We start from the raw sequence: 25,346 nt of genomic DNA on the forward strand, positions 1-25,346 counted from the left end.
AATGCATTTAATTGCCTTGCTGAATTGGGATGGAGTCAAGTACGCTTTTAAATGCTTCATCGAGCTGGGACGTGAACAATTAGAAAGGACTTATATTCCTGGTAAAGGGAAAGCCATTCACTCCAGTTCAACTGATTTTAATTACAGAGGGTGGGATAGCTCTGAGCAGTGCACACAAGGCAACCCATAGCAGACAGACTTGGGGGCAGGTGGGAGACCTCCAAATACTGCTACGGGAGATGCTGGTGGACACATCCACCCTCATATCTCTGTTCCAGCTGAGCAGGGCAGCTCTCACTGAAACTGGGCCGAGCACGCGGGGGACTCAAGGGGGCGTGCCAGCAGCCAGGATGCTCAGCGCCTGCTGGCACTGTGCCTCAGGACATGGAGGATTTGGATCACTGTGGCTGGGGATTTGGAGGCAGTAATCCCCCCAGGGCATGCCACAGCCAGGCTGTCTCTGCGTGACGTGTCAGGCTTGTGTCCCCTCCATGGTGGTGCCACACAGCACAGTATCACTGTTCCCGGCTATTTAAAGCAGTGTGAAAATTAATTTTTCATAGGTTTGAGGGCCGGGCATCTCCAGGAGCAGGGCCTACACACTGATGAGCAAGGGCTGGAAAAGGAAACCCTAGAAATGGTAATGAGAGGAGCCCTGGGCAGATGACCTTATCCTCAACCCAGTGTTCCACTGTGTGTCTTGCTGGAATTTGCACAAGGAGCATTTTTGGGAGATTTGGAAGATTTTTTACAGGAGCTATTTCCTCTGACCCTCAGGAACAGCCTTTTCCTCTGTATACACTTCAGGGGAAAGAGACATTTCAATAAATAGTAGAAAACTGAAGTGATCAACATCAGCATTTCTTTGCCTGGAAGTGTTCGGGCTTGTAGTGCTTGGCACCTTGTTAAAGGGAAAAATTCCCCCAGGAACCAGCGCCATTCCTCCCTGTCTTAGGTGCTCGCAGCAGAGCCGCAGGAACGTGCTGTCCTGACGCAGATCCCAGCCCCAGAAGCTCCCAGAGCAGCCAACTGGACCAGGGGCAGCTGTGGGGTCCAGCGACAGCCCTCAGGGGATGGATCGTGTCAGGTGCCCACCCGCAGAGCTGTAGATGGAGGCAGAGGTGGCACCTCCACAGCAGAAAGTGCAGCTCCGGGGGTCCCAGGTGGGGCTTGGGGCAGTTAAATCCCAAGGATGGCCCTGGTAAGGCTCCTCCATGGGCCCATGCAGCAGCTTGGCGATGTCTGAGGGCAGCTCAGCAGTACCAGGAGGTGGCAACAACACATCCAGGAGCATGGCACAGACCTTTTGTAACCAAAAGCATTGGTTTCCTTTGAGGGAAAGTTTTGTGCATGCTGGAGGAGCCCTGCTAATCTGCACCTGTGCTGAGGCAATCCCATAAAGTAGCTCATTGGCAGGAGCTCTTGCTTGGCACCTAGCAGGGCCCAAAACAGAGCTCCTGGGCTGCAGGCAGCCTGGGCCTGACTGTAGGTAGGCAGCACACGATGCCTGTGAGCAACGAGGCTCTGCTGGCTTGCATCAGCCAAAACCACAGCCCCACAGCCCAGCTGGGGTCTTCTGCAGTTCCCAAAAGGTGCCTGGCTGTCCCTGTGCTGCTCACTTTTTGCCAAGTGGTAAATGTGGAATTTAGCCCGTCGCACGCCCTGCCTCGCCCCGTGAGGCCTTGGCTGCACAGACTGCTCCAGTCCGGAACAAATTGCTCTGGGAGCAGGACAGGCACAGCCACTGCCTATCCCAGTGAACCTGAATCTACAAAAGGTGCTGTAAGCAACGTTCCCAGAACAAGGCCTGCATCCATCAGCTGTGCCCATCTCCAAACCAGTGGAGACAGCAAATTTCCCCATCCTGCCTTCCCGCTGGCTCCAGCAGTGTGGCCTCCCCCTTTCCAGCCCCACCACAAGGTGCTGCAGGAAAGAAAAACGGAGTTGGGGCACAGCCAGCCCAAATCTGGGCACTGGTGAACACAGACAGAAACCCTTATCTTGGGCCACAGCTGGGATGGTAATAGCTCTGTTCTGGGGACTGCTATGGGTGTTGCACTGCTCCCCATCAACTGCTACCCCTGGAGTGGGGGGTAGCACAGAAAAATGCTCTGTGACAACAAACACATGTCCAAAGTGGACCAAGAGCCAAAGGGAAAGGCCTAGGTAAGGGTTTGATCCACTGCCCATAAGTCACCAGCATGCCCCAGCCAAAAAAAAAAAAAAAAAAAAAGCACAGCACACTGGAGGTTGGGTCGCTGCATACATTCTCATTTATTGTTAGCACACCACACGCCTTTCTCTTGGCACTTATTTTTATGCATCTGTTGGGGGAAAAAAAAGAAAGAAGTGCACAGTTTCTGGTATGCTGCACAGCTGTGTGATGAGTTCTGTCACATGGTTATTTTTTTTTTTTTACTTCCTTTTATTTACTTTCAGGTGTGGTTATTATAGTCACTTCCAAAACAGACAAATAAATAAAAAAAAAAACACTATTAAATAACTGCCTGTGCCAGTAGCTCCTACAACAGTTGCACTCAGGGGAGAAGGGCTGCTTTTTGTGTTTTTCTTTTTTTTGTTTTGTTTGTGGTTTTTTTTTTTTTTTAAGTTTTGTTTTAAAAGAAGGGTATTTCTTATTTTTAATATACTAAAGACTAAAATTCAGTGCAATAGATACAACTACAGTGCAGGTAATTAACTATACAAAAGTCATCCTAACCATGTACAAGCTTTCCTTACAGTTGCTATAGAAACTATACCTTTTATCTGTACCTTTTGTATACATTATACAATGTGAATATACTCAAAAGAATATTTACAGTACTTTTTGCTTGTCAATCAGAAACACTATAACTTAATGTCTGCTATTAACACCATTGAACAAAAATATATATAATATAAATATCTTCCAGTCTATACACAGAGCAGGAAATGTTTGTATCCATGTGATGAATTTTGGTGAGTCCGGGACTTGACGTGGTAGTGCTGGGCAGGTTTGCTGGATGTAGTGTGGGACCGCCGGCCGCTCCTGCAAACACAGGGCTTCAACTTGGCAGGGATGCCGCCGTGCTAGGGAAGGCCAGGGCTACTGGTTTGCTCTGCCGCATTCTCCCCTCTCCCATCTGCTGACGCTTCGTGTCACAGTTGACCAATCAGGCAAATATTGCCAAGATTAAATTAAGAGACCCCTCTCCCCTCCCATCTCAGCCCACCTGAGCACACAGCCAGCAAGAGAACAGCTGAAATCCAGACAAGGAAGTATGCACAGCCAGAAACAGAGCCCTCTGCTCGGAAAGTTGAGGAGCTGCTGCTGGAGACTGCAAAGGGAGATGGTGCTCTGCAACCTGCTACAGTACTAGTGACCTTTCCAACCTCCTCATTGGGAAACACTCAAGCCCGGCGCCCACAGAGGAGCAGGACTGCACCCGCAGACCTCTCCATCCTCAGTGCTGCCCCAAGGCATTCCCGGAGGGCAGGGAATCCCCATCCACGAACCCACAGGGGGTTGAAATCTTACTGTTTTAAAAAATTATTTTTTAAAAAATAAATTTGTTATTTTAGACTTAGTCAAATTACATGTTTTTTCTATGATTAGAATGTTAAAAAGTTTCCAGCTTTAAAAACCTTCTACTTTGTGATTTCTCATTAAATAACCTATCACTTCATTAAAAAGGGAGCCACCCTCCTGCATGGAGGCTGGAGGACGCTGCTTGGTTGGTTTTAAAATATTAGTCATTGCTTCTGCATCTATCAGCTTTGAAATCCTGGACATGAAACCAGCTAAAATTGTTCCTAGCAAAAATATGTCAGTCTGTCACTGATGAACCAGGCGGCCAGTGGGGGAGTCTGGAGAAGGAGCGTATGCAGAAGAACCAGACCCCCCGCTCCCTCCTTCCTGGTTTCTGTACAAGCATTAAAAACACTCAGGAGAGAAGTTGGGAGGCTTGGAGGAGACGGGATGTGCCACGGGCTGTTTAGACCTGGGAATCGGCACCCAAGCTGTGAAACTCATCCGGGGTCTTGTCGCTCTGGCTTGCGCCTCCCTGACGGAAGCCAGAGGCTATCTCATCGAAGGTCCGGCCTTTTGTCTCTGGCACCTTGAAGTAGGTGAAGATGAAGAAGAGGACTAGCAGCACTGTGAAGATGATGAAGACATAGGAGCCGCAGAGTTGCTGAAAAGGGGAGACACCAAAGTGGTGAGTGTACAAACAGAGCCAAAGACCAGAGGCTCTGCAGGAGCTGCCAGAGCACAGCTGCTCACCAGTTCCAAGTGCAAAGCACTGCACCACAGCCTGTGCCCGACCCCCCCCCCAAGCCAAGGGGCTTCTCAGCTAGTGACTGTCCTGTCCCTACCTGCTGCTTCAAAAATAAATCCAGCATGCTATAGGATATGTCTAGCTCCCCAAGTCCTGTCCCCAAGCCTCTTCCCAAGGTGCATTTCCCAAGCCAAGCTCAAAGCAAACCCAAGTCCTGTTCTCAATACAGGTTTTAGGACTCAAAATCTCTTCTAATCACATAATCCAGCTGGCACAATGTAAGGCTGCCTGCACACACCCCCAGACCCACTCCCCCCGGAGAGCAGGAGATGATTACCTCGATGTACTGGAATCCCATGCCCACAATGAAGTTCGAGGTCCAGTTAGACAGCCCAGCAACAGCAAAGGCAGCAGGGCGAGGGCCTTGGCTGAACAGTTCTGCCACGATAAACCAGGGGATGGGGCCTGGACCAATCTCAAAGAAGGCCACAAACCCAAAGATGGCAACGATGCTGATATAGGACATCCAGGGCATTTGGTCCTAGTCCAAGAGGGAGAGAGAGAGAGAAAAGGTTAGTGAGTGCCCTGCAGTGGGGATGGACAAAGCACAAACAAGACTGCAGGCAAGCCTGATGCTGGCAGAAGCCGTGAGGTTTCTCTAGATTGGAGACAGGGTTTCCTGGGACCCCAAGAGCAATCTGGGCAGAGGGGACCACTCTGCAGTCACCCCTGGGAGGAGGATGTCCTGCTCTCCCACCATACCTCCCAGCAAGCCACCAAGTGAGGAGCAGCATGCAGTGCCTCCTCCCAGCCCACCCACCTGGGCCCTTCAGCCCACCCTTCAGCCCCCATCACTCACCAGCAGTGTCAGAGCAATGGTCATGAGCACTGCACACCCTGCCATCCCCGCCAGGCCGATGAGGTGAAGGGTCCTACGTCCGGCTCGCTCCACCACGAAGAGCTGTCAGATGGGGGAGATGTGTTTGTCAGCACAATCCCTGCCCAGGGAAAAGCACTCCTATTCCCCCTGCACCCACCTTCCCTGGGGAGCATGTTACATGCTTGCCCCTGAGCCCACCAGTCCAGCCCTGCATTAACACAGTGGTTGCTGGTGGGACAGCCACAGCAGGCTAAAACTCACCGAAACTACTGTAAAAGCTGTGTTCACCACCCCAGAGCCAATGGTGGCATAGACAGGCTGCTCCACACCTGACTTCTCAAAGATGCTGGTGGAGTAGTAGAAAACCTACAAACAGAAGGGAAGCACCATGAGGAAAGGAGTCAGGTCTCAGCTTGGGGCTGGTACTGATCCACAGGCAATGGAGACATGGAGCCAACACAGCCCAAGCTTTTGGGCCCAGGTGGAACAAGTTACATGTGGTACTTGACCTGCCAGCCCTGCCCTAAACTCACCGCATTGATCCCCGAGAGCTGCTGGGACAGCTGCAGCACAATTGCAATGAGGATGGGCTGGCGATACATGGGGGAACGGAAGAGCTCCATTATGGTGACCTTCTTCTCTCTCATCATTTGCCGGCTCTCCTCCTTCATCTCCTGGAGGTCGCTGCTGACATCTGTTGTGCCCCGGAGCTTCTTGAGGACTGAGGGGAGGCAGGGTCAGGAGTGGCTGAGAGCCCCACGCATAATGGGATTAATCTGGGGACATGGGTCACTCACCACTCTTGGCTTTGTTTTCTTCATTGCGGTTGATCAGCAAAAAGCGAGGGCTCTCGGGGGCAAAGGGCAGGATGGCACACTGCAGCAGCGCAGGGACAAAGATGAACCCCAGGAGCAGTGGCCAGAGTGAGTCGTTTCCCATGATCAAGTCCAAACCAAACACCTGAGGACAAGAGAGGTTGAGTCATGTGAGTGCTACCGAGCCTCCCCTTCTCCTTTAACCCAGCTTGATGCAAGCCGGATCCAGTGCTCCCCTTCTTGGGGCACTTGAGGATGCCCAAGCCTCACAGTGCACTTATCAGAGGGGCAGAGCCCCATGCTGCATCCAGGTGGCTCACAGACATTGTGTCCCAATGCTGCCTATCCCAACCCTAGATCTCACAGCACCCTCATGCCTGCAGAGCCCTAGCTCTGTCCCTGGCTCCTTCTGAGTGGAAGTGCAGAGCCACAGCACAAGCAATGCTCCTGGACCACCGTATTCCAAGGCCCAGAGCAGCTTCAGCAACATGGAATAAACCCTGGCTGACTGTGCAGAAACAGCATTGTGGCCCAGCATGGATAGACAGACCACTTGGACAGCACTTACTTGTGCAATGAGAATGCCCAAGACGATGCCAAGCTGGTGGAAGGTCCCCAGTGCACCCCGCAGTGCAGTCGGTGACACCTCACCCACATACATGGGCACGAAGCCAGTGGTGAGGCCGGAGTACAGGCCAATGATGAAGCGGCCGAGAATGAGCATCTCAAAGGAGAAAGCCATCTTGGAGAAGCCCATGAGGACAGCGGCCAGGAAGGCGAGCACATTAGACATCAGCATGGAGTTGCGCCTGAGGAGGCAAGGAAGGAGGGCAGTGAGGACCACAGGTGTCAGGCTAAAGGGGGTATCAGTAGGCACTGTTTAACTGCATGAAACCAAATGCCAACTCTTTGCCTGAGGGAGGTGTCCAAAGCCATTTCCCATGCAGAAAAGCATCCAAGGCTGAAGCATAAGCACCACACAGGGCTCAGTCTGCTTCCACATTCTGTGAGGCAGTGCAAGCACATCACTGCACACAGCTGAGAAACAGAGGTGCTAGCAGGGATGAGACCAATGCCCCCCTGAGACAGCAAGACAGTTATACAGATGCTGCCCTAAGGACCAAAATGCAACACAGCTTTGACACAAGCTGATCTGAATCAGCGGGCTCTGAAAAGGCCAACAGGGAAGTGATTATAGGACAGTATTAGGAGACAGACTATACAAATTTGGTTCACACGCAGGGCTCAGCTCCACAGCAGGACAAGCCTTGGAGAAGGCAGGGAAAGGAAGATGTGCCAGCTCCCAGCACGAGCAGTAACAAGCTACTGAGGATGGAAGAATGGTCTCATGGGCAAGGCATGAACCAGAGCCAGTCCTGCCTCCACCAGTTCCCACTGCCAGAGGAAGTGGTAGAGCTCTCAGAGGAGAAAACTGCCATGACTAAAGCAAGGCTGCAGCTAAAGCAGTGGTCCATGCAGCACAGAGGGTGGGTGTGGGTTTGAGACGACAGGGGATGAGGCAGCAGGGCCCCATGGGGGAGGGAGGGGTCAGCACAGGTCCCACACACTCAGTGCTCACCGGCCAAAGCGGTTGACAAAGAGTCCCACAGAAAAGGATCCAATCATGCCTCCAACAGAGAAGATGGCAACAGAGAGGGACCACAGTGTGGTGAGGGTGCCAGGGCTGATGGGTTCATCATATCGGTATAACCAGGTGCGGTTGTAAAAGTCTTCAATCACCTGCAAGGGGGAAGAAATGAAACCACAGGGTAAGACTTTCTCTCATTCATGAGAAGAGGTTTGCCTACATCTGCACAGGGCTAGGCACTTCAGTGATAGCATCCTGTTCTAGCCACACAGGCACCTATAATGCTCCCCGTTTCAGGAAGACCAGCCTGTGGCTCTGCTCATGGCCCTGTTGATGTCCCCACCGTGATGCTGGGTGCCACAACACAGTCCTCAGCAGACCTCGTCCCCAGCACCACTGCCACAAGCCATGCTGGCACAGGAAGGCTGCAGCACACCCCAACACAGGTTTGCCTGGATCCAGGCTCATCACAGGACCAGCCCTTCTCCCTCGTGCTGCAGGGCAGGGTTCACCCGGCCTGGGGTGTGAAGGTAGGCCCAGGCCTGCTTTGGAAGTGGTACAAACACCAGGCTCACCTGCAGCCTCCAGCCCCAGCAGAACATGGTGACGGCAGCCACACACTGCTGCTCACACAGTCTGTACCAAACATGGCACCCCAGGCCAAGGGCTGACATTCCCTTCCCAGTTTTGGTGGGGAATGAGGCTCCTCGCCTCATCACAGCCCTAATTCCTCTCTGCAGACCACCGTGATCCCACCATGACTTCGGTGCGGCCACCGCAGTCCAAGCAACTCAAGGCCAGGATGGGCTGGCAGCAGAGCACCTCCACCACTGAGACCCAGGCTGGCACAAGAGCAGAGCCAAGCACCCTTCAAAGCAGAGGGGCTCCCCCTGCTATTAACTACACACCCATCTGCTAAGGCTGGGCATGTCCTCCTCCACTCCTGCTGCTTAAGATTTCATCTGCATCACAGGTGCCACAAATTCCTCTGCCTCAGCCCAGCCACCCACAGCCTGCAGGCAGCTCCCCATCACCCCTGCCTTGGCCCGCAAGCCTCAGTCACAAGGCTTGGCCCATCTCTTCCCCATCACAAGACAATGTGTCACTGAGCAAGCCCTGGTTTGCAGGCACGCTCCCATTAAACCCAGTACTCGTTGCTTTCCACTAGATGGGAGCCACCCAGCTGCAGGCTGGCAGCAAGCTGATATAGCAGGGCTCAGATCTGGGAGGAAACCTGAAGGGATGCACAGGGAAAATGCAGCCAGACAGGTTCTGAGCTTGCCCTGCCAATGCTCAGCACTGCCAAAAAGCCTCTGAAGCGGCCGCTCTGCTGCAGGAAGGTCGGGCTCCTCCTTGGCCACCTCCACAGGGCCCAGGGAGCAGTGGCAAGGGGCTGAGCAGGCTGCAGGAGGCAGCTCTGGTCTCCATCCCAAGAGGAGAAGCTACACATGGGGAGGAGGAAGATGGACAGACACTGGAGGAAGATGGAGATAAAAGCAATATTGTCTGTGCAGCTGGAGGTGGATGAGTTCAGTTTTCATCCCCCTGCACAGCTCCTTGTGCTTGTTTCTAGTGTATTTCTGCAATACTTGTGCCAGAGCACAGCTTGAGTCCTACTAAACAAAGACCCCAGTTTAAAAAACAACCCCCTTTTCCCTACTGATGTGTAGCTAGGGCTTTAATTTAGTAGTAGCTGCTGACAGCCAAGACAGGTGCACATTTTTAATTACTTTCTTAGCAGAATAACATTTTTTTTTTTTAATATACATTCTTAAAGAAACACAACCAGTCAACTGGCAAAGAGCTTCACTCAAGTTACCTAAGGGCCATGGACAGCCCCTTCACAGAATAAGGCTCACCCATGCCCAAAAGAAATACACATGGGTCTCAGCAATGCACTTACACCGTCCCTTCTAAGAGAGGAGCAACCCTGTCTGCAAGGAGGAAAGACTTCATGTAAGCAAGAGAAGCTGCTCTTAGACAAAATCATAGATCCTGAAGCTTCAAATGGCTGCACACACACTCAGCTCCCAAATGGGAAGCAAGCCTTCATTCCTGCAAGCCGTGTTACGAGCCTCAGAAAACATCTGCACAATCAGTCTTAATTTAGTTTTTCCATCACTTTAACTATGAATGAGAACCCGTGGCAGAGAAAGCACAAGAAATACAATCTGTACCATGTACCTCACTGTAGATTTCAATAATAGTGGTGGGATTTTTCTTCTTTTTAAATTGTTCCTTTCACGAACCCCCCAAATTAAAGGATTTCACAAGGCTTAAGTAATTTCATTTATCTGCCTCCAGGTCACCCAGTCCTGCTTAGCATAGATGTTTTGATGCTTATGTGTCCTGTCCTCACTCCCTCCCTCTTTTCCTAAAGTCACCAAAACAAGCAATTCTAATTATTTCGAGCATACAGAATTGCCTGTCAGAAAAGCCCACCACCTTAAACACCCCATGCCAAGCTGGCTTGCACAACAGCAGGACTCAGAGATGTACATAAAGCAAGAAGCAGGCTTCAATTTTCAAGTTTTTGATTTTTCTTCCCAGATCAAGAGCCTGATACCTAAAGTCCCAATTATGGAAACACTTGAAAATTGTGTTAGGGAGACAGATGCTGGGTTAAAGGGAAACAGTGTTTAAAGTATCAGGCTGGGCAGAGAAGGTAATAACCCCGTCTTCTCTACCAGGAATTTACTGGCTGCAGTTATTTAACAATTTATATAATGAACACACCAGCATGATGTAGGCTAAAAATAGGGGCAGCAATGGGACATGGGATGCAGCTCCACACACAAAGCACTATCAGGTTGCAGCGGATCCCCACTAGGACACACAAGTGAAACTGTTAGCAGCAGCAGCCCTGATTCATTGTTTTATTGCCTCCTGGGAACGAGGAACAGCAGGACTGCAAGAGGCCGTTTGGAAACCATCACCTCCTTCTCCTGTGGGATCTGAGTGCAGGTGCCATCGCTCCCTCGAGGAGGGTGTGCACCCTGACCCCACTGGAAAGACCCCAAAATTCCCCTGGGTGAGTCGGAGCAGCTCCATCGCCCACCCTGCCAGCATGGGCAGCTGCGAGGCCCCTGGGCACAGCCACCCTCCAAAACGTGGCAGTGAGGGAGGAAGAACTTCTCTGCCTCCCCTGAGGGTATAGCACACAGACCAAACTGTGGTGCACAAGATCCCTCCCTGCCTTCCCCAGAGGCCTCCATCTTTCTCCCCTCAAGGAAAATCATCCAAGTGCCAGCTGGTATCCCAGGGCCCAGCTTCCTCTGGGCTACGGGTTTGCTGCTCATCTCAGCACCGTGAAGGCTCCCCCAGCTCAAAAAAAAACAAACAAACAAAACAAAACAAACAAACACAAACAAACAAAAAAAAACCTCCTGTAAGCCCTTCTCCTTGTGCAAAAATGATCGATGAAGAATCCCACTGTGATCTGATTGCCATACAGGGATGAAAAACCCTTGTGAGCTTAAAGCGTGAAGGGTGGAAAGAAAGAAGAGCTATGCTTCCCAAAGGCTCTCTGTCCCTCCTGCCTTCCCCTCCCTCACCCCCATTTAATTTGGGCTGAGTGTTTCCACTAGCCCTCACACAGTTTCAGGCCATCTCCTCCCCACATCATGTCTACAGACGCCCCACAAGGAACAAGCAGCTGTTTCAGCAGGGAGAACTATATTAAGAGGACCACAAAACCGGCGTTCAGCCCTCAGTGCAAGAAAGGAGGCTTTCTTAGCTTTTTTTTTTTTTTGTGTGTGTATGTGTGTAAGGCAGCTGGCTGCAGGGTGCTGGTGTGCGCAAGCATTGCTGGATGCACACTGCCAAAGCCAAGGGGCTGATGCACCCCAATCCCATGCCCTGCTTCCCACAGGGAAAGTTCAGAGCTCAGATTCGGTAGGGTCACAAAGCCTGCAGCTGCAAGGGTTTAATTCCCACACCCAGAACATTCTGCTGCCCACAACAGATTTCCTCCTGCCTCACTGTGCACTGCTGTCTTGTTCCCCTGGTACAGAGCGGGGCTTTCCTGTAGTAAGTGGGCACCTCAAACCACTTTCCCCATCACTTCTGCACCCCAAGCACAATGCAGCTTGCGAGGAGACTTGCCCCCAAAACACAGCCCATCTCGGGGCTGAGCCTAGGGTCTTAACACTAAGAAAGCACAAGGGGAAACTGAGGCATCAGTGACCTTTGTTTGCTGTGGGTCCATATGAACCAGAGCTACTAGGGTTTTAGGGCACAGCTGGACAGCTTTCACCAGGCTCTCTAAGACATAGAAGCACCTGGAAACACACTTTGGAGAAAGATCTATTCTTTGCCAAAAACCCATCCATGTGCCTCTCCTCACATCACACCTGGTGCCTGCCCCCAAGAAAAGACCATTAGGGCAGTTCAGATGTGGTCCCTGCCCACCTCAAGGAGACTCACATCTCCCTTTGCCATGGGTCAGCTGGACAGGCTGGAGAAAAGTCCCTGCAGCCATAAGGAAAAAGAGGTGTAAGGAAATGACTCATGCCCTCGTCCCAGGCACTGGAGTCAGGCAGGTATGGCACTGATGCAATGCAGTAATTACACAGCATCTGCTCCCCAAGGTCCCAGAGCACAGTGCGCCATATCAGGAGTGCTTCTCCACACAGAGCTCAGGGGATGGGTAAATGAGAGCAGAAACCATGAAGCCACTTCCCAGCACACTTCTGTGCCTTCCCGTCTCACTGCATTGCATGCACTGCTCCTACTGCCTGTCTCTGGGATGGGCAGGAGGCAAACACCTCTCCCCAACCCCTGCTTTGCTCCAGAGCCTCACCACTGACCAATGTAAAGGCCAGCAGCACATGTGGGTCCTTCTGGTGCCTGGGGACAACATCTGGCAGGGGAAGGCCAGGGTTTTCCAGCAGAGCCAGAACAGCACAATGCCCTCAGCAGATGCTGCAGAGCTCTGGCTCTTGAGTGCTTTCAGTGCTCCTGACTCTACATCCAAACACTATGGGAGCAAGAAGGCTGGGCAGGAACAGGCTCGAGCTGTTGGGCTTTGTTCACACAGTCAAAGCATTGACACTAAGTCAGCTGGAGTGGCGGCACCCTTCGAGGCCCTCCTACAACTCCCCCTTCCTGGAAAGGGGGACCAGACATTCCCCAGGAGCAGAGCAGTCCCTGTGGCTGCCAGCATTGGGGGAGGACATTCAGAGCCATCCAGGCTGATGGCAGAGCCAGTGCAGAGGCAAAGATGGCACCATCCCATGAACCTGGCCTCCACAGGCACCACAGGAGCTTGCCAGGAGGTGCAGGCCCCCAGCATCCTGCAGCATGAAGACTGCTGCAGCCTCAATTAAGCACCCTGCTCCCCTCAAGAGGATTCAGCCCTCCATGCTGACATGTTTTGGGAAGTACTTGCATGGGGTCTTCCCTTTCACAAGTTCTTCAGTGCTTGAGGTGACACACTGGTGTTTGTGCTCCCAGGCAATGTCAGGAGATTTCACAGCCCGTTGGCAAATCCCACCAGTAATAAGATTAACAGTAGTGGCACATTCTGCCTAAGTGTTTTTAATTATTTGGGATTGTGTACCATAGAGTTAAAATATCAAAGCCTCTCTGCAGCCCAGGACCAGCCAGTTCCTTCAAGCCAAGCAGCAGCTGGAGCCCAGTTTCTTTCAACACCTTACCCTGGCAGCTGAGCTTTGCCCAGGGCATGTAACAAGCACAAATCAGGATTTCTGAGCTAACATTTCCAGGGCTGTAAAACTTCAAAGGGCTGTGCAATTGTGAGGAACCCGAGTTTTTCAGAACTCCCAAGTACCCACCAGGTGCCTGATCATGGGAGGGTCCTCGTATCTGCTAGATGCAGTAAAATAAAGCAAATTCCTACTGCTGTCCATTCCCCCTCACACACAGCTATGTCATTTCATCTCGTCTGTCCCTGCTCACCCACTTACCTGGGGATGTTTGGTCTCTGATGCCTGCATGGGATCCCCATTATAAATGCTCCTCTGGGTATTCCAACACCCTCACCCTTTACACCACCAACTAACCACAGTCTTCAGATTCCCTTTGAAACCCCAAGAAGGATCCTGCCCCCCACCCCTCAAGACAGCTGCCACATCCCACAGCAGGTCCCCATGTCTGCCCCCTGGAAGGCCCCCCTGTTGGCCACCCCAGCAGCTGGGAGAGGAACTGCTCCCAGCCCCCTGCAGCTCTGCCCCACACCAGGCTCCTGTCTCAGAAGTGGGAGGGAGGACAGCATGCTGCAGCCTAGAAGGACAGCAGTTACCCAGGCCGGGTGAGTTATTGCTCCCCACACCCAGAGCAGGATCGGCCCTGCCTTCCATCTCCCCAGCTGTCACTGCCTGGCACCTGCTGAGTCAAGGATGAGCGAGTTTGCCAGGTACCCCGCACTGTGGCAAAAGGGCGCAGGCAAGAGGCAATGCCAGATACCCTCCCTGCCACAGCCGAAACCGGCCCTCAGAGCCAACACCGCCTCCGTCCTGCAGGGAAGAAGATGGGTGTGAAGGCTCGGCAGGCACGGGGGGGGCTGGTGCACCCTGCTTCCTTTGCGGTGGAGGCCAGGTATTTCTGGCAACCCCAAACCATCGGTATTTTGCAGCCTCCTGCACATTGCCTCCACTGGGGCAATCATTATCTGCCCCTCCCTGCTAGGGCAGCCCACTGGGGTGGTTATCTAGATCTGTGAGGCCATGTGGGTGAGCACTCCCAGGCCTGCTCACATCCCAAACTCCTCCACCGCTCACCCTGCAAAGCCACACCAGAGAAAGTGCTGGAGTTCTCATGGCATGCCTTGCGCATCAGGGCTCCAGCTCTCAGCCTCTCGTGGGAGAACAACCAGCTTCTTCAGTTGCCCATCAGAGAGGTCACAGCCCGGGAGATGACTAAGGTCCCAATTAGCTTCGAAATCTTTGCTAAGGCTGAGGTTAAAAGTTACACAGATCCCACCCCAAGAGCCTCTTGAAGCACACACATGCATTCCCAGAATTCACCAGCAAAATGCTAAGCAAGAGGAAACTAATTCTCCTGGGAGCACAAGAGCTAAATAGCTCCTTAACAAATCCCATTAGAGGCAGTAAGCTGCCTAGCAGGATGTACTATTTTAGCCAGGCTCATGGTGGAGGGGCGAGGTGGGCAGTAAGTGCTTGCAAGAGCCTCTTTGAGCAACCCCCCCCCCCCCCCATTTTGCCACAGACAGACTGCTCAGTGCACTCTGCCATGCCTGGATCAGCACGTGTGCTGTCCTGCTGCTGCTCCGCTCTCACCTTTTGTGGGGCATTGATGACACCAGTGTTGTAGCCAAACTGCAAGGAACCCAGCACTGCTCCTCCCACAGCCAGCATCAGGCGAGCTGTCATCTGCATGAAGGAGAAAAAGGAGAGAGGTTAGGTGTGGGTCCCAGGCTCTGCCCCACTCAGGCACCCCCAGCCCACTCAAGCCCCAGCAGAGGCAAGCCCCTACCTCTGCTCAAGCCCTCCTACCCCCAAGACCAAGCTCCTCCTCATCCACCCTCAGCACCCTGCCCCATCTGCCCCCGCCTCCGGGACCCCCGGTCACCTTGGGGAGCTGCTAAGTATGAGGCAGCACAAAAGCCCCAGGAACCGCTGGTACTACATACTTTATAAGTCAAGCGACTCAGATGTCTGTCCCTGCCACCCTGCTCACACCACCTCCGTCACAGAGATCCTCTATGGCCAGATTACACACCCGTGTCTTCTTCCCAGGGGAAGCATCGAAGGCTTATGCTGTGCCCTCAGCAACCCCCCTTGGCCTCCGTGGAGCAAGCCCCCCCAGCATGATGGCTCCACACACTGCTGGAGCGGGCAGACACACTGGGGGCCCAAAACCCACTCAAGCAGCCACAGGCTGCAGACCCCGGCCCATGCTGAGCCCAGCAGGCTCAGGAGGCCACGTGCCACAGACCTGCCACAGGGAGCCCCCCAGCCAAGATGTGGGACTGGCTGTGCTGAGGCGGCCAAGCAACCCCCAAAATGCCTCCCTCCAGAGGGAAGGGGTCTTCCTTCCGATCAAAGCACAGCCCCAGGCCCCCTCCATAAATCCTAACCATAAACTCAGAAAACTGAAACTGCAGCACCCTGGGGGGGCCCTGTGCTCACCCAAACTGAGCCAGCACTTGGGCACCCACCAGGGCGGACTGGCTGTGTCAGGCAAGTGTGAATGGACAGAACCCAGGACAAAAGAGACATCATGCTTTCATGGTTTCCTGACATCCACATGGGCTAAGTAACACAAAACTTTTGGGATCCCAGGATTATTTTTTTATTATTATTATTTTTTGCCTCCTGACTCAGGCCAGAGGCTTTATACCACAGCAGTCCCAGACATTGGGGTCATTACATGTGCCACATCCCCCACGCCAAGCGCTCAGCCAGGGTGTCACAGCAACAGCATGCCAGAGATAGCCACATAGCCGAGCACACCGGTGATATCCCCAGCTGCCTGCCGCACCCAGCCCTGTTTGGTTTGACCACGCAGTGCATGGCACCCAGCTCCTGGGGCCACTTTTGGGGACGTTGCAGGAACCCATGCTTCGGATCTGCTCAAAGCACCTGGGTGCTCACGGCTCCTGCTGGGCTATGTTGTGAGGCTCTGCTGCCCATGCACCTCGTCAGACTGTGACCTTGGACTTTGGACAGAAAACAGCAGGGGAAGAGAGGTGCTCCTGGGGCAGCCGAGCCCCAGCACCAAAGGCTTGGGGGTCAGCATGGTGAAGCACAGCCACACTGGGCAGCACCATCCCCGTCACCAGCGTGGAGATGGCCTGGACAGCATGGTTCAGCCACTGCTAACAAAGGTTTGTGTCAGAGCCTAATTCACAGTTACTAAGCAAAATCCCAGCATTTATCCAACGCCTCAGTGCCTTTGGCTATTTGGCAAGCACTTGCCCACCTCCCTTTTCTCCTGCTTAAGCTACAGCAACAATTGGAGGCTTGTTTCTGAACAAGGTCAGGGCAGGCCAGCACTTGGACACCTCCATCAATGGCCCAATTATCCCTGGCAAGAGATTTCCCCATTGCTCAGCCCAGCCACAGTGCCCCAAGAGCAGGGATTCGATGTTCCCAGGTTCAGTTAATCAGCTTAGGGACATTCACGTGAACTTAAAGCCCCTTCTCTGGGGCTCAGCACTCGCGCACAGCTGCGATGCTTGCTGCAGCAGACAGGAGGCCTCGCTGGAGCAAGGAGCACTCTTTGCCAAATCCCAGGCACTGTTCCCTTGCTGTGGAGAGCCAAAGTCTCAGCCACAGGCACCTGATTTGGCACAAGAGCCCTGCTGCACACACCATCTCGTTTTGGGATGGGCCAGTCTGTGACGCAGCAAGTCTGCCAGGAAGGGCCCGAAACTGCATACAACAGTCTCACTTCTCCTTCCTCAGCTGCCACCAGCCTCCAACCCCAGCAACAACACTCACGCCAGCTCCCTGACCTGACCACCTACTTATTTTCCCAGCTGCACTTCTCCCATTCACATCCCAGCCCTGACAGCTGCCCATGCAGCTCTCCTCCTGCTCCTTTTCTCTGCCTGATTGCCTGAAAGGGCCTTTCTTCCCTCAGTGCAGCCCCCTCGCTTCCTGTCCCGTTTTCCTGCAGAGGGAAAACCACGTTGCAATTGTCAGATGTCAGGTCCTGGTGTCTGGCTGTGGCTGTCTTTGAAGCGAGACCCACATGCATTTTACTCGATGCATGAACAGCAGCAGCAGTGCTGGGGCCCAGAGGTGAGGCGTGCGATGGGAGCCCAGCACAGCCCCCTGGAAGGTGAACCTCGGCCCAAGTGGAGGGCAACAGCAAGAGAAACAGATGGTGAGTCCCCAAAAATACAAATGATGTAGTGCAGTGGCAGCAGCCACCCAGCACACTCAGTGTGCAAGGCTTCACCAGTACCAGACAGCTCACAAGAGTACTGCCAGCCCAGATCCAGATTAACGCCCACCCAAAGACCTGCCCTGGTTTTCTGGTGCTAGATCCAGGCCCTTGGAGACTTGAATCCAGCCCAACCAGACAAATCTAGCCCTCTAAAAGGGACGGTAGCCTCTGGCTCCCAGAGCCTTCAAAGGTCATTTCGTGGGGCTTCCCAGGCTCCCTGCACCCCTGCAATTAAGCGCTGGCAGCTCAGGCAGCACAGCTAGGCCCTGGCATGGTTTTTGGACAGAGCCCGACACTCCCGGGTGCTCCTGGCCAGAGCATGCTGCCCTTCCTGCAAAGCAGAAATCCAGAGCATGGGACGCAAGATTCCCAAGATGAAAAACTTATGTGAGCAGCACCTCACATAGAAGTGTATCGCTCCCTGGGGAGCTAGAGCTCCCCACAGCCACTGAGACCCCTACTGCAGGTTTTGCCACTTGTCCAGTGGTTCCCAGCACTTGTTTGTAGCTGGAAGACCAAAAGTAGGAGTATAGCTGGGGAGCATGGTGAAACCACAGACCTGGAGGCAGTGGCAGCCTGCCCAGCTACCTCCAGCCCCACTTTGCTCCTCTGGCACCGCAGAGCAACATTTCCAGAGGTCTGGTGTCAATTAGACCCACCTAAGCACAACATGGTGATGGTGACAGCTGACTAGACAACACACCAAGGGATATGTGCTGAAATACAAAGCATTCAGCAGCAGTAACTACTGCTTGCTGGTCTTGGCTCTCCTGCCAATCCGCCTTTCTCCACTTTAACAGGGAATTAGCTGCTCTTCCCAGTGAGCATCCAACAGGACCCTGATCTGCCTCAGGAAACAAAGCCAGCCCCGTTAATTAAGTTCATTAATTAGTATTGGCCTGAACACAACAATTCCACTTCACAAGAAATTGGGGAGGTTTTGGCACTTGCTTTTGTCCAGCACGTCTAACAAACCTTGGAAAAAAAATGCCAACTTCAGAGCGAGGACCAGCCCAGGGCCACAGTTCCCAAAACTAGCCGCAGGAGTTTGGACTTCAGTTTCCTGCACCTCACTGACCCCACAAGCTGGTGGCGAGGCCCCACACACCTGGCAGGTTTCCATTTTTATGGTGACACTGCTCTCCCCTGCGCTGCTGCCCAAAAGCCTTTTCACAATTAAAGCATCTCAACCCTCCCAACAAATCCCAGCACTGCAGCTTTGTGGCCCAGACCTGCAATGCAGGGTGAGAGCAGGCTGAGAAATGCTGCCAAAGTTAGTGAAAAACAAGTGGCAGGCACAGAAATACACCCCATGCTCCAAAACCCCAACCCCAAGCTCCCCCATCCAGCACGCACAGCTCAGTGTCACAGGGCTGTAATTTCTTCCAGCTCTCCGGCTATTCAGCACAAACCACACCAGCCTCAGATGGCTTTGCTCCACACAGCTACAACGCACACCACCATTAACGTATAAAAAAACAACCATGCTTGAACACTTAGAAATGCCTTGTGTTTTTTGTTTTCCCTATCTGAAGGGTGGCAATTTCAGCCTTGTTTAGCCACTCAAAGCCTTCTCACACAGGAGCATGCCGGCGAGCACCGGTTTGCACGTCTAGGAATGTCTGTCATCGATCCCCACATATTGCACATTTCAGGTGAGCAGGAAGGGGTGTGCTGTACATTGCAGGTGAGTCACACCATTGCAACACGCCTGTTTGCACAGCTAGCTTTTATGAAAGGGAGCAGCGACGGCTGAGGATGGGGATGAGGTGCTCTGGCCAGTCCTCAGCATGAACTTTGCTCCAGGAAGATTACAGGCAGTACTGGCTCTTCACAAGGGGCTTTTTCCAGCACAGGCTTGGGATTTTACTATCAAAAAAAAAAAAAAAAAAAAAAAAGACAATCAGCACAACTGAGGACAGAGGCTTTGTATTGGTGTACAGGAGAAAGAAACAGGGCACTGAACCTCGCTTTGAGTGAGTGCGTTCAAGAAGTGGAAGTCTTCAGCTCTGAGCATACACTTTGGGCTGCACTGCAAAAAGTTCAAAAAACACTTAAGAGACCCTACCTTCTGTTTTATACACCCCACAGTGCCTATCAGTAAGAAAAACACTACTTTTGCAAGCTTAATCTTTGACAGAAATACCCATTTTTCTGTTAAGAAATACCACCAGCTTCAAGATGAAGGAATAAAGTTCCAGCACAGGCTTCTGGCATTTTTGGCCACCGTCCCTGCGCAAAGCTAGCCGGGACCGCTGTGACTCAGTGCTGCCTGCTCACTGCCGTGCGCCTGCATTTGAGCACGCTGCCGAGCCTGCTCTGCCATTCGGCCAGCCGCATTTCAGCCTTAACCTTGCCATTAAAGGAGAGGCTCAAGATGGAGAGCCAAAAAAAAAAAAAAAAAAAAAGCTAGTTTCTAGCAGCCATCTTTCATGGGAAACTCTTGTAAACCCATGCAGCAAGTTCTGTTTTGTTAACTCCTCACTTGGAGCCTAACAGAAAGCAGCAGCTTTGTTTGGAGTTCAGAAAAAGCACTTCCCCCTCCTGCTCCTGTGCAGCTACTTCCAAATGAAGGCCCGCAAAGCCTGAAGACAGACAACAAATGTGTTGTACCAGCTACAGGGAGACCTATGCACTATAAGAGACTCATACCCTCTCCTAACTCCAGCGTACTGCAAGAGCTCGCCATGAAGGATGTTTGGCTCACTGTTTCCTGCTGAATATGGAATTGAAGACACTCAGAGGGTAGCATTGCCTGGGTGCTGCCACACTCACCAGCACCTGTGGCGCGATGGACGCTAGCTCAGTCCCGAGCAGACCCCATTGCCTTTGCTCGTCTCCCTTGCCTCACTTTTTACCCATTTTTCACCAGCATGGAAGGATTTAGGAACTCTGCCTGCCTAATGGAACAAGGAAATGAATAATCTAAAAAAAAAAAAAAAAAAAACCTCCCAGGAGGGAATTACAGGACAATCCACTTTTAGAATAGCCTGTAAAGACAAGGCATGCAGCCTGCTGCAAATGTGACCCCTCCGCAACATGCCTTGCCATAGCAGGCACCAGCAGCAGCAGGCTCTGCCTGCAGGCTGCCCGTTGGGGGGAGCAGGGTCTGTCGCTCCCTGTGAGGTTTTTTGAATGCCAGGCTGCCTCTCAGACAATGAAACTCCATGGGTGTGTGGGGGCACCCACCAGCTTGTCTGAATGTAGCCTGAACACACGCTTAGTGTTTTGGAAAAACAAAGTCTGAGGGAGCAAATCCTTACTCATGTGAGTAATCCTCCCCACCCCGCAGCCACCAGCAAGGTCACTCCGAGTAAGGGTTCGCAGCCTGCTCGCTCCACAGGATGTCTCCAGCAAAAGCTTTCTGTGTGACAAAACCACTGCCCAAGAGGCTTCCACCAGGCTGCTGGAGTGGGGGCAGCAGACGACAGAAAATAAACTTTGCATCACAAAACAGACAGCCCTGTGAGCACAGCGTCCCACCCAGCCATGGCGTAAGCAAGCTAGGATGGCACGCAAAGGCAGGCTCCCAGCAAACTAAAATGAACGCCTCAACCCCTCTGAGATCTTGGCTACACAGTGGCCTGTCCCACAAGGCGCAGGATCCCCTTTCCCCCTCCCCCCCCCACCATCACAGACCAGTTTGGGGACTGGGAGAGAGGGAGAACATCACATGCCTGCTGGCCACCATGCCAAGGACACGCCAGCAGTATCCCTCCTCGTGGAAACGATGTCCTGCTGGGGAAGGGACCGTGCCACCAGCCCTAGCCCCCACCGCATCACTGTGCAGTCTCCAGGGAGGCATCCAGAGCCCAGCGATAACACCGGGCTTGTGTTAGCTCTCAGTCCAGGAAAAAATTCTGCCACTGCCCAGGGCTCGGTAAACCTGCCAATAACACCACACAGCTAACACAGCACTGAGAGCACATGCCACAGCACCGGTGCCTGCAGATGGGGTGGCCGAGGGAGTTTCTTCACAGCCAAGGCAGGGCATGAGAGGCTGGCACAGCCGCCAGCCCCACTGCAATCACCGCGGGCTCATGTGGGGCTCTGGCATCAGGCGGGTGCTGGGATTATCACCACCAAAGGGCCTCGGTGTGGGAGAAAGCTCATAGCAAGGGGAAGGAAAAATCAGCCTAATGTTTTTACTGTGTTTTTTTTTTTTTTAAAAAAAAAAAAAAGAAGGTCAGCTGGGGACATCAACAAGATCGCTCTGAATTTTGCAACCGCAGGAATGCCTTTTGAACAAGCCCAGGAAATATTCTCTTATGCAAAGTCCTGAGCCACAGCCCTGGGGGTCATCATCCTCCCCCCCGCCGCTGCTCACGGCTCCTGGCCCCCCCAGGGGTGGGCTGCCAGGTGCCTGGCTGCCACAGGACGGGCCCTTTTGGAAACATGCACTTGGTATTTAAGCATCACCCATAACAGAGTAGCAGGCTAGCCCTGTGATTGATTACTCACTTAACCAAAATAGACCATTTCTAACGGGGATCGCTGTTACAGACAGAAAACCAGACCAGGTTTGTCTCTGGCCCCTACAAGCCTCCATTTCTGTAGCTGAGGGCTGGATTTGCCTGGCGGTGCCTCAGATTTCTTTGTTAAGGAAGGCAGCAAGTTTTCTTGATGCCTCCCTCCGCTGGCTCTGACGTGCTCCTGGGCATCACGTCCCCCGGCTGTGTCCCCAGCACCTTGCACCACGTGCCAACCCTCCTCCTCCACCCAGCAAGCCCCAAAAAAAGCCTTCCACCAGCAGTCCAGCACAGCCTACTTGAAGGAAAAAACCCACTATTCCGAAAAGGCACCCCAAACCCAAGGACAGGAGGAAGGCTGGGCGCAGCTCCCCAGTCCCGCTCCGCCTGGGGCTGACCCGGAAAGCAGCTGGGAGCTGAGCGCAGCTCTCGCTGCCTGTGGCGGAGCAGGAATATCGCTCGGAGCCATCACTAACAAAGTCCAGAAGCCACCTGGGCTCCCACCAAGAGTTGAACTGGAAGATGGTTTTTTATTATGCAGGACAGCGCACTGCCGAGGAGCCAAGTGTGCTCCCTTCCCAGCAAGGCCACCGTGCTGGCGTAACGCCCCAGCAACAGGGGTCTCGGCAGTGGCCCGACAGGCAGCTCTGCCCGCCCAGACCCCCCCACACCAGGGTCTGATATGAGCGACCCTACAGCCCAATAGCCCATCCCGGGGCCTCACAGCCCCATGAAATTACATCAGTTTAAAGCCCTCCCCTGCTCCAACCCAAACCCTGGGGGGCTGCCCTGCACCCGGTGCCTCCACTCACCCCCCGACCACGCTCCCGGGACCCCATTTCCAGCAAAACGCGGCAGAATCGGGGCTCGGCACGGCTGCGACGCCACCGGACCTGCTGGGAGCCCCCATTCGGAACGGGGCCAGCGCCCGGGGTGCCCCCAGCCCCCCGGGTGAGCCGGGGCAGCGCTCGGTCGCCCCTCGGTTTGCCCTTCCCGGTTGCGCCCCTCCTCAAACCCCTTTCCGAGGCGCTCTCCGGGCAGCTCGGGCTGGGATTAGCTGCTGCGGCTCGGGGCTCGCCTTTCGGTTTCTCGTTTCGTTTTAGTTTTGACCCAAAACGCGGAGCGGTGAAAGAGGCAGAAGGGAGCGCAGCGCCAGCCCGGCCCCGGGAGCAGCGATGCAATTAAATCTGACGCAATTAAGCTCGGCCAGCTTCAAACCCCCGCGGCCCAAACCCGGGGCAGGATCCCGAGCGGCAGGACCCCGAGCACCGCCCGGGCTTTACCACCCCCCCACCCCCCACCGGGGCCAAGCCGCCCGCCGGGGGCCGCGCACCGGCCCCGCCAACTTGCACCGGGGCAGACGCCGCCGCTCCGGGGGCACGGGAGGGAGCGGGGGCGGAGGGGGAAGCAGCAGCCCCGGCGGTGCGGGCGGAGCGGTGCCCGGTGCCGGTGCCGCTCGGCGGGGCTCACCTTGCTGCCGGTCTCCATGGCGGGGCCGGGCGGCGCGGAGCGAGGCGCGGGGCGGCGGAGCGGTGGCGCGCGACCGGCGCGGGGGCATTGGAGCGGCTTAAGAGCGCGGGGGGGGCGGGGCGCGGGGGGCGGCGCCCATTGGACGGCACCGAGGGGGGGGGGGAGGGGGGGAGGGGCCTAGCGGGGGCCCGGCGGGGGTGTGCGGGGGGCGGGGGGAGCGGGGGGGGAGAGCGGGGAGAGGGGGGGGAGGGGGCGAGGCCCTGCGGCTTGGGGAGGGGGTGCTGGGGGCTGGGGGGGGTGCGGGGGTGGGGGGGGGGGGGGGGGACACGGAGGGCTGTGCGGGGGGGTTGTGCGTGGTGGGAGCATAGGGGGGTGCACGGGGGGGTGCATAGGGGGAGCGTGGGGAGGGGGCATGGGAAGTTGCATAGGGGGGTGCAGGGGGGAGCATCCACAGGGGGGCACACGCACGTGCGGGGGTGCCCGTGGAAATATGTGCCTAAAGCCGCGTGCACGCGCACGGAGATGTGTTGGTGGGTCCGTGTGCACACGCAGCCCTGCACGCACGCGTGCACACATCCGTGCGTGTGAGTGCACACGAGTGTGCCCGCAGCTGCATGGACTCGCCTCTCCACGCGGCTGCGTGCACCTGTGTGCGCAGAGATGCGCGTGGCGGCGTCTCTTTGGCCGTGCACGTGCGTGCACGCCGCTCTGTGTGTGCAACAGTTTCCATACGAGGCCTCCAGCTGCACGTGGAGCGTGGCAGCTCCTCGCACCGACCCCATTCGCTACGTGCAAGGTCTGGGGGTCTCCGGGGCTCCCGCGCTCCCTTGGCTGCAGCCCGGGCTCCCTTCCCAAAAATCCGGCAGTCCTGCTGCTGAATAAACTTGGGCTCGCCGGGAATGGCGCTTGAATACTAATACCGGACAAAGAAAGAGGCTGCGAGCAAGCCCTCGGTGCGTGCAGCACGGCTGGGTGCTGCTGCACAGAGCGGAGCCGTGCGAGGAAAAAACTCGCCCCAGCAAACCCCGGAGCTCGAGGGCACCGCGGGGCCAGCAGCGTCGAAGCCTCTCTTGTGCGGGCAGGCCTGGCCCCGAGTTGCCAAACTGCAGTCTTTCCATTAAAAATTAATTAATTAATTAATTTAAAAAAAATGCGTTTTAAAAGCCGACGGGGTGGGGACCTCCCGCAGCATCGCCCCACGATGTGCGCCCGGTGCGGGGCCGGCAGCGCAGCTCCCCCCCCCGGCTCCCGCTGCCCCTTTTGGTGCAGGAGGGGGCTTTGCCGAGCTGGAAATCTTGCGGGAAAGGGGCCGGGGAGGGGTTTCGGGGCTGGATGTGCCGGCGCGCACGTCCGCCAGCTCCTCCCCTCCCATCCCACCGCATCCCACCCCATCCCACCCCGCCGCCCGGCTCCGCGCGGGGCCGCGCACGGCGGCGGCGGGAGTCCCGCGGGGGGGCTTTGTCTGCCCCGGCCCCCGAAGCCTCCCGCCGGCGCTGTGCTCGCAAAATAAAAGCAAAAAGTCGCTGCTTCCCAGCCCTAGACGCAGCTCGGCACGGCGGTGTGAGCGCCGGGTCGGGAGGGGGGCTCGCTCTAAAGCCTCCGGACGGTTTCTTTTTGCCTTGTAAAGGAGCGAGGAAGCGTGAATTGTGCAAAAAGTCGTGCCGGGGCGGGGGGGGGGGTGGGGGGGGAGAGTTGGGGAGGAGGGGGTTGTGCGGAAAAAAGTCAAGTTTTGTTTTCTTAAAGCCTACTGGTTTGTTCCGAATTTGGGCATTCGGGTGAGTCCTCGACTCAGGCTGAGCAACGCAGGGAAAGCAGCAAGTCCGAATTCTGGCGGCTCCACGACTTCCCCACTCACCATTTTTTTTTTTTTTTTTCCCTCCTTCCCCTTTTTACTCATTGCAAATGGGAAACGTAAAATTCCCGTGCATGAGGAAGGGCTTTTGATGAACTGGCATTTTGTTAAATAAATAAATAAATAAAACTAAAAAGAAA

At 54.6% G+C, this 25,346-nt stretch overlaps 1 protein-coding gene across 1 annotated transcript; it reads right to left on the reverse strand.

The window, feature by feature from the left end:
- Positions 1–2,598: 2,598 nt before the first annotated feature.
- On the reverse strand, positions 2,599–23,397 carry SLC2A1 (solute carrier family 2 member 1). The gene is made up of 10 exons (XM_032201603.1): positions 23,355–23,397; positions 14,799–14,891; positions 7,531–7,691; positions 6,520–6,760; positions 5,934–6,096; positions 5,670–5,857; positions 5,398–5,502; positions 5,116–5,217; positions 4,594–4,797; positions 2,599–4,172 (listed from the first exon to the last, which is right to left on the reverse strand). The coding sequence occupies exons 1-10, from the start codon at positions 23,370–23,372 to the stop codon at positions 3,975–3,977; spliced, it is 1,473 nt and encodes a 490-aa protein (XP_032057494.1). The 5' UTR covers positions 23,373–23,397; the 3' UTR covers positions 2,599–3,974.
- Positions 23,398–25,346: the final 1,949 nt, after the last annotated feature.

This window comes from Aythya fuligula, chromosome 21 (assembly GCF_009819795.1).
Source record: "Aythya fuligula isolate bAytFul2 chromosome 21, bAytFul2.pri, whole genome shotgun sequence".
NCBI lineage: Eukaryota > Metazoa > Chordata > Aves > Anseriformes > Anatidae > Aythya > Aythya fuligula.

Coding starts and splice junctions, on each gene's coding strand:
- SLC2A1 (XM_032201603.1), bottom strand. Junction 6,761..7,530: donor TTTGTCAACCGCTTTGGCCG/GTGAGCACTGAG, acceptor TTGCCTCCTCAG/GCGCAACTCCATGCTGATGT. Junction 4,173..4,593: donor TGGGATTCCAGTACATCGAG/GTAATCATCTCC, acceptor TCCCCTTTTCAG/CAACTCTGCGGCTCCTATGT.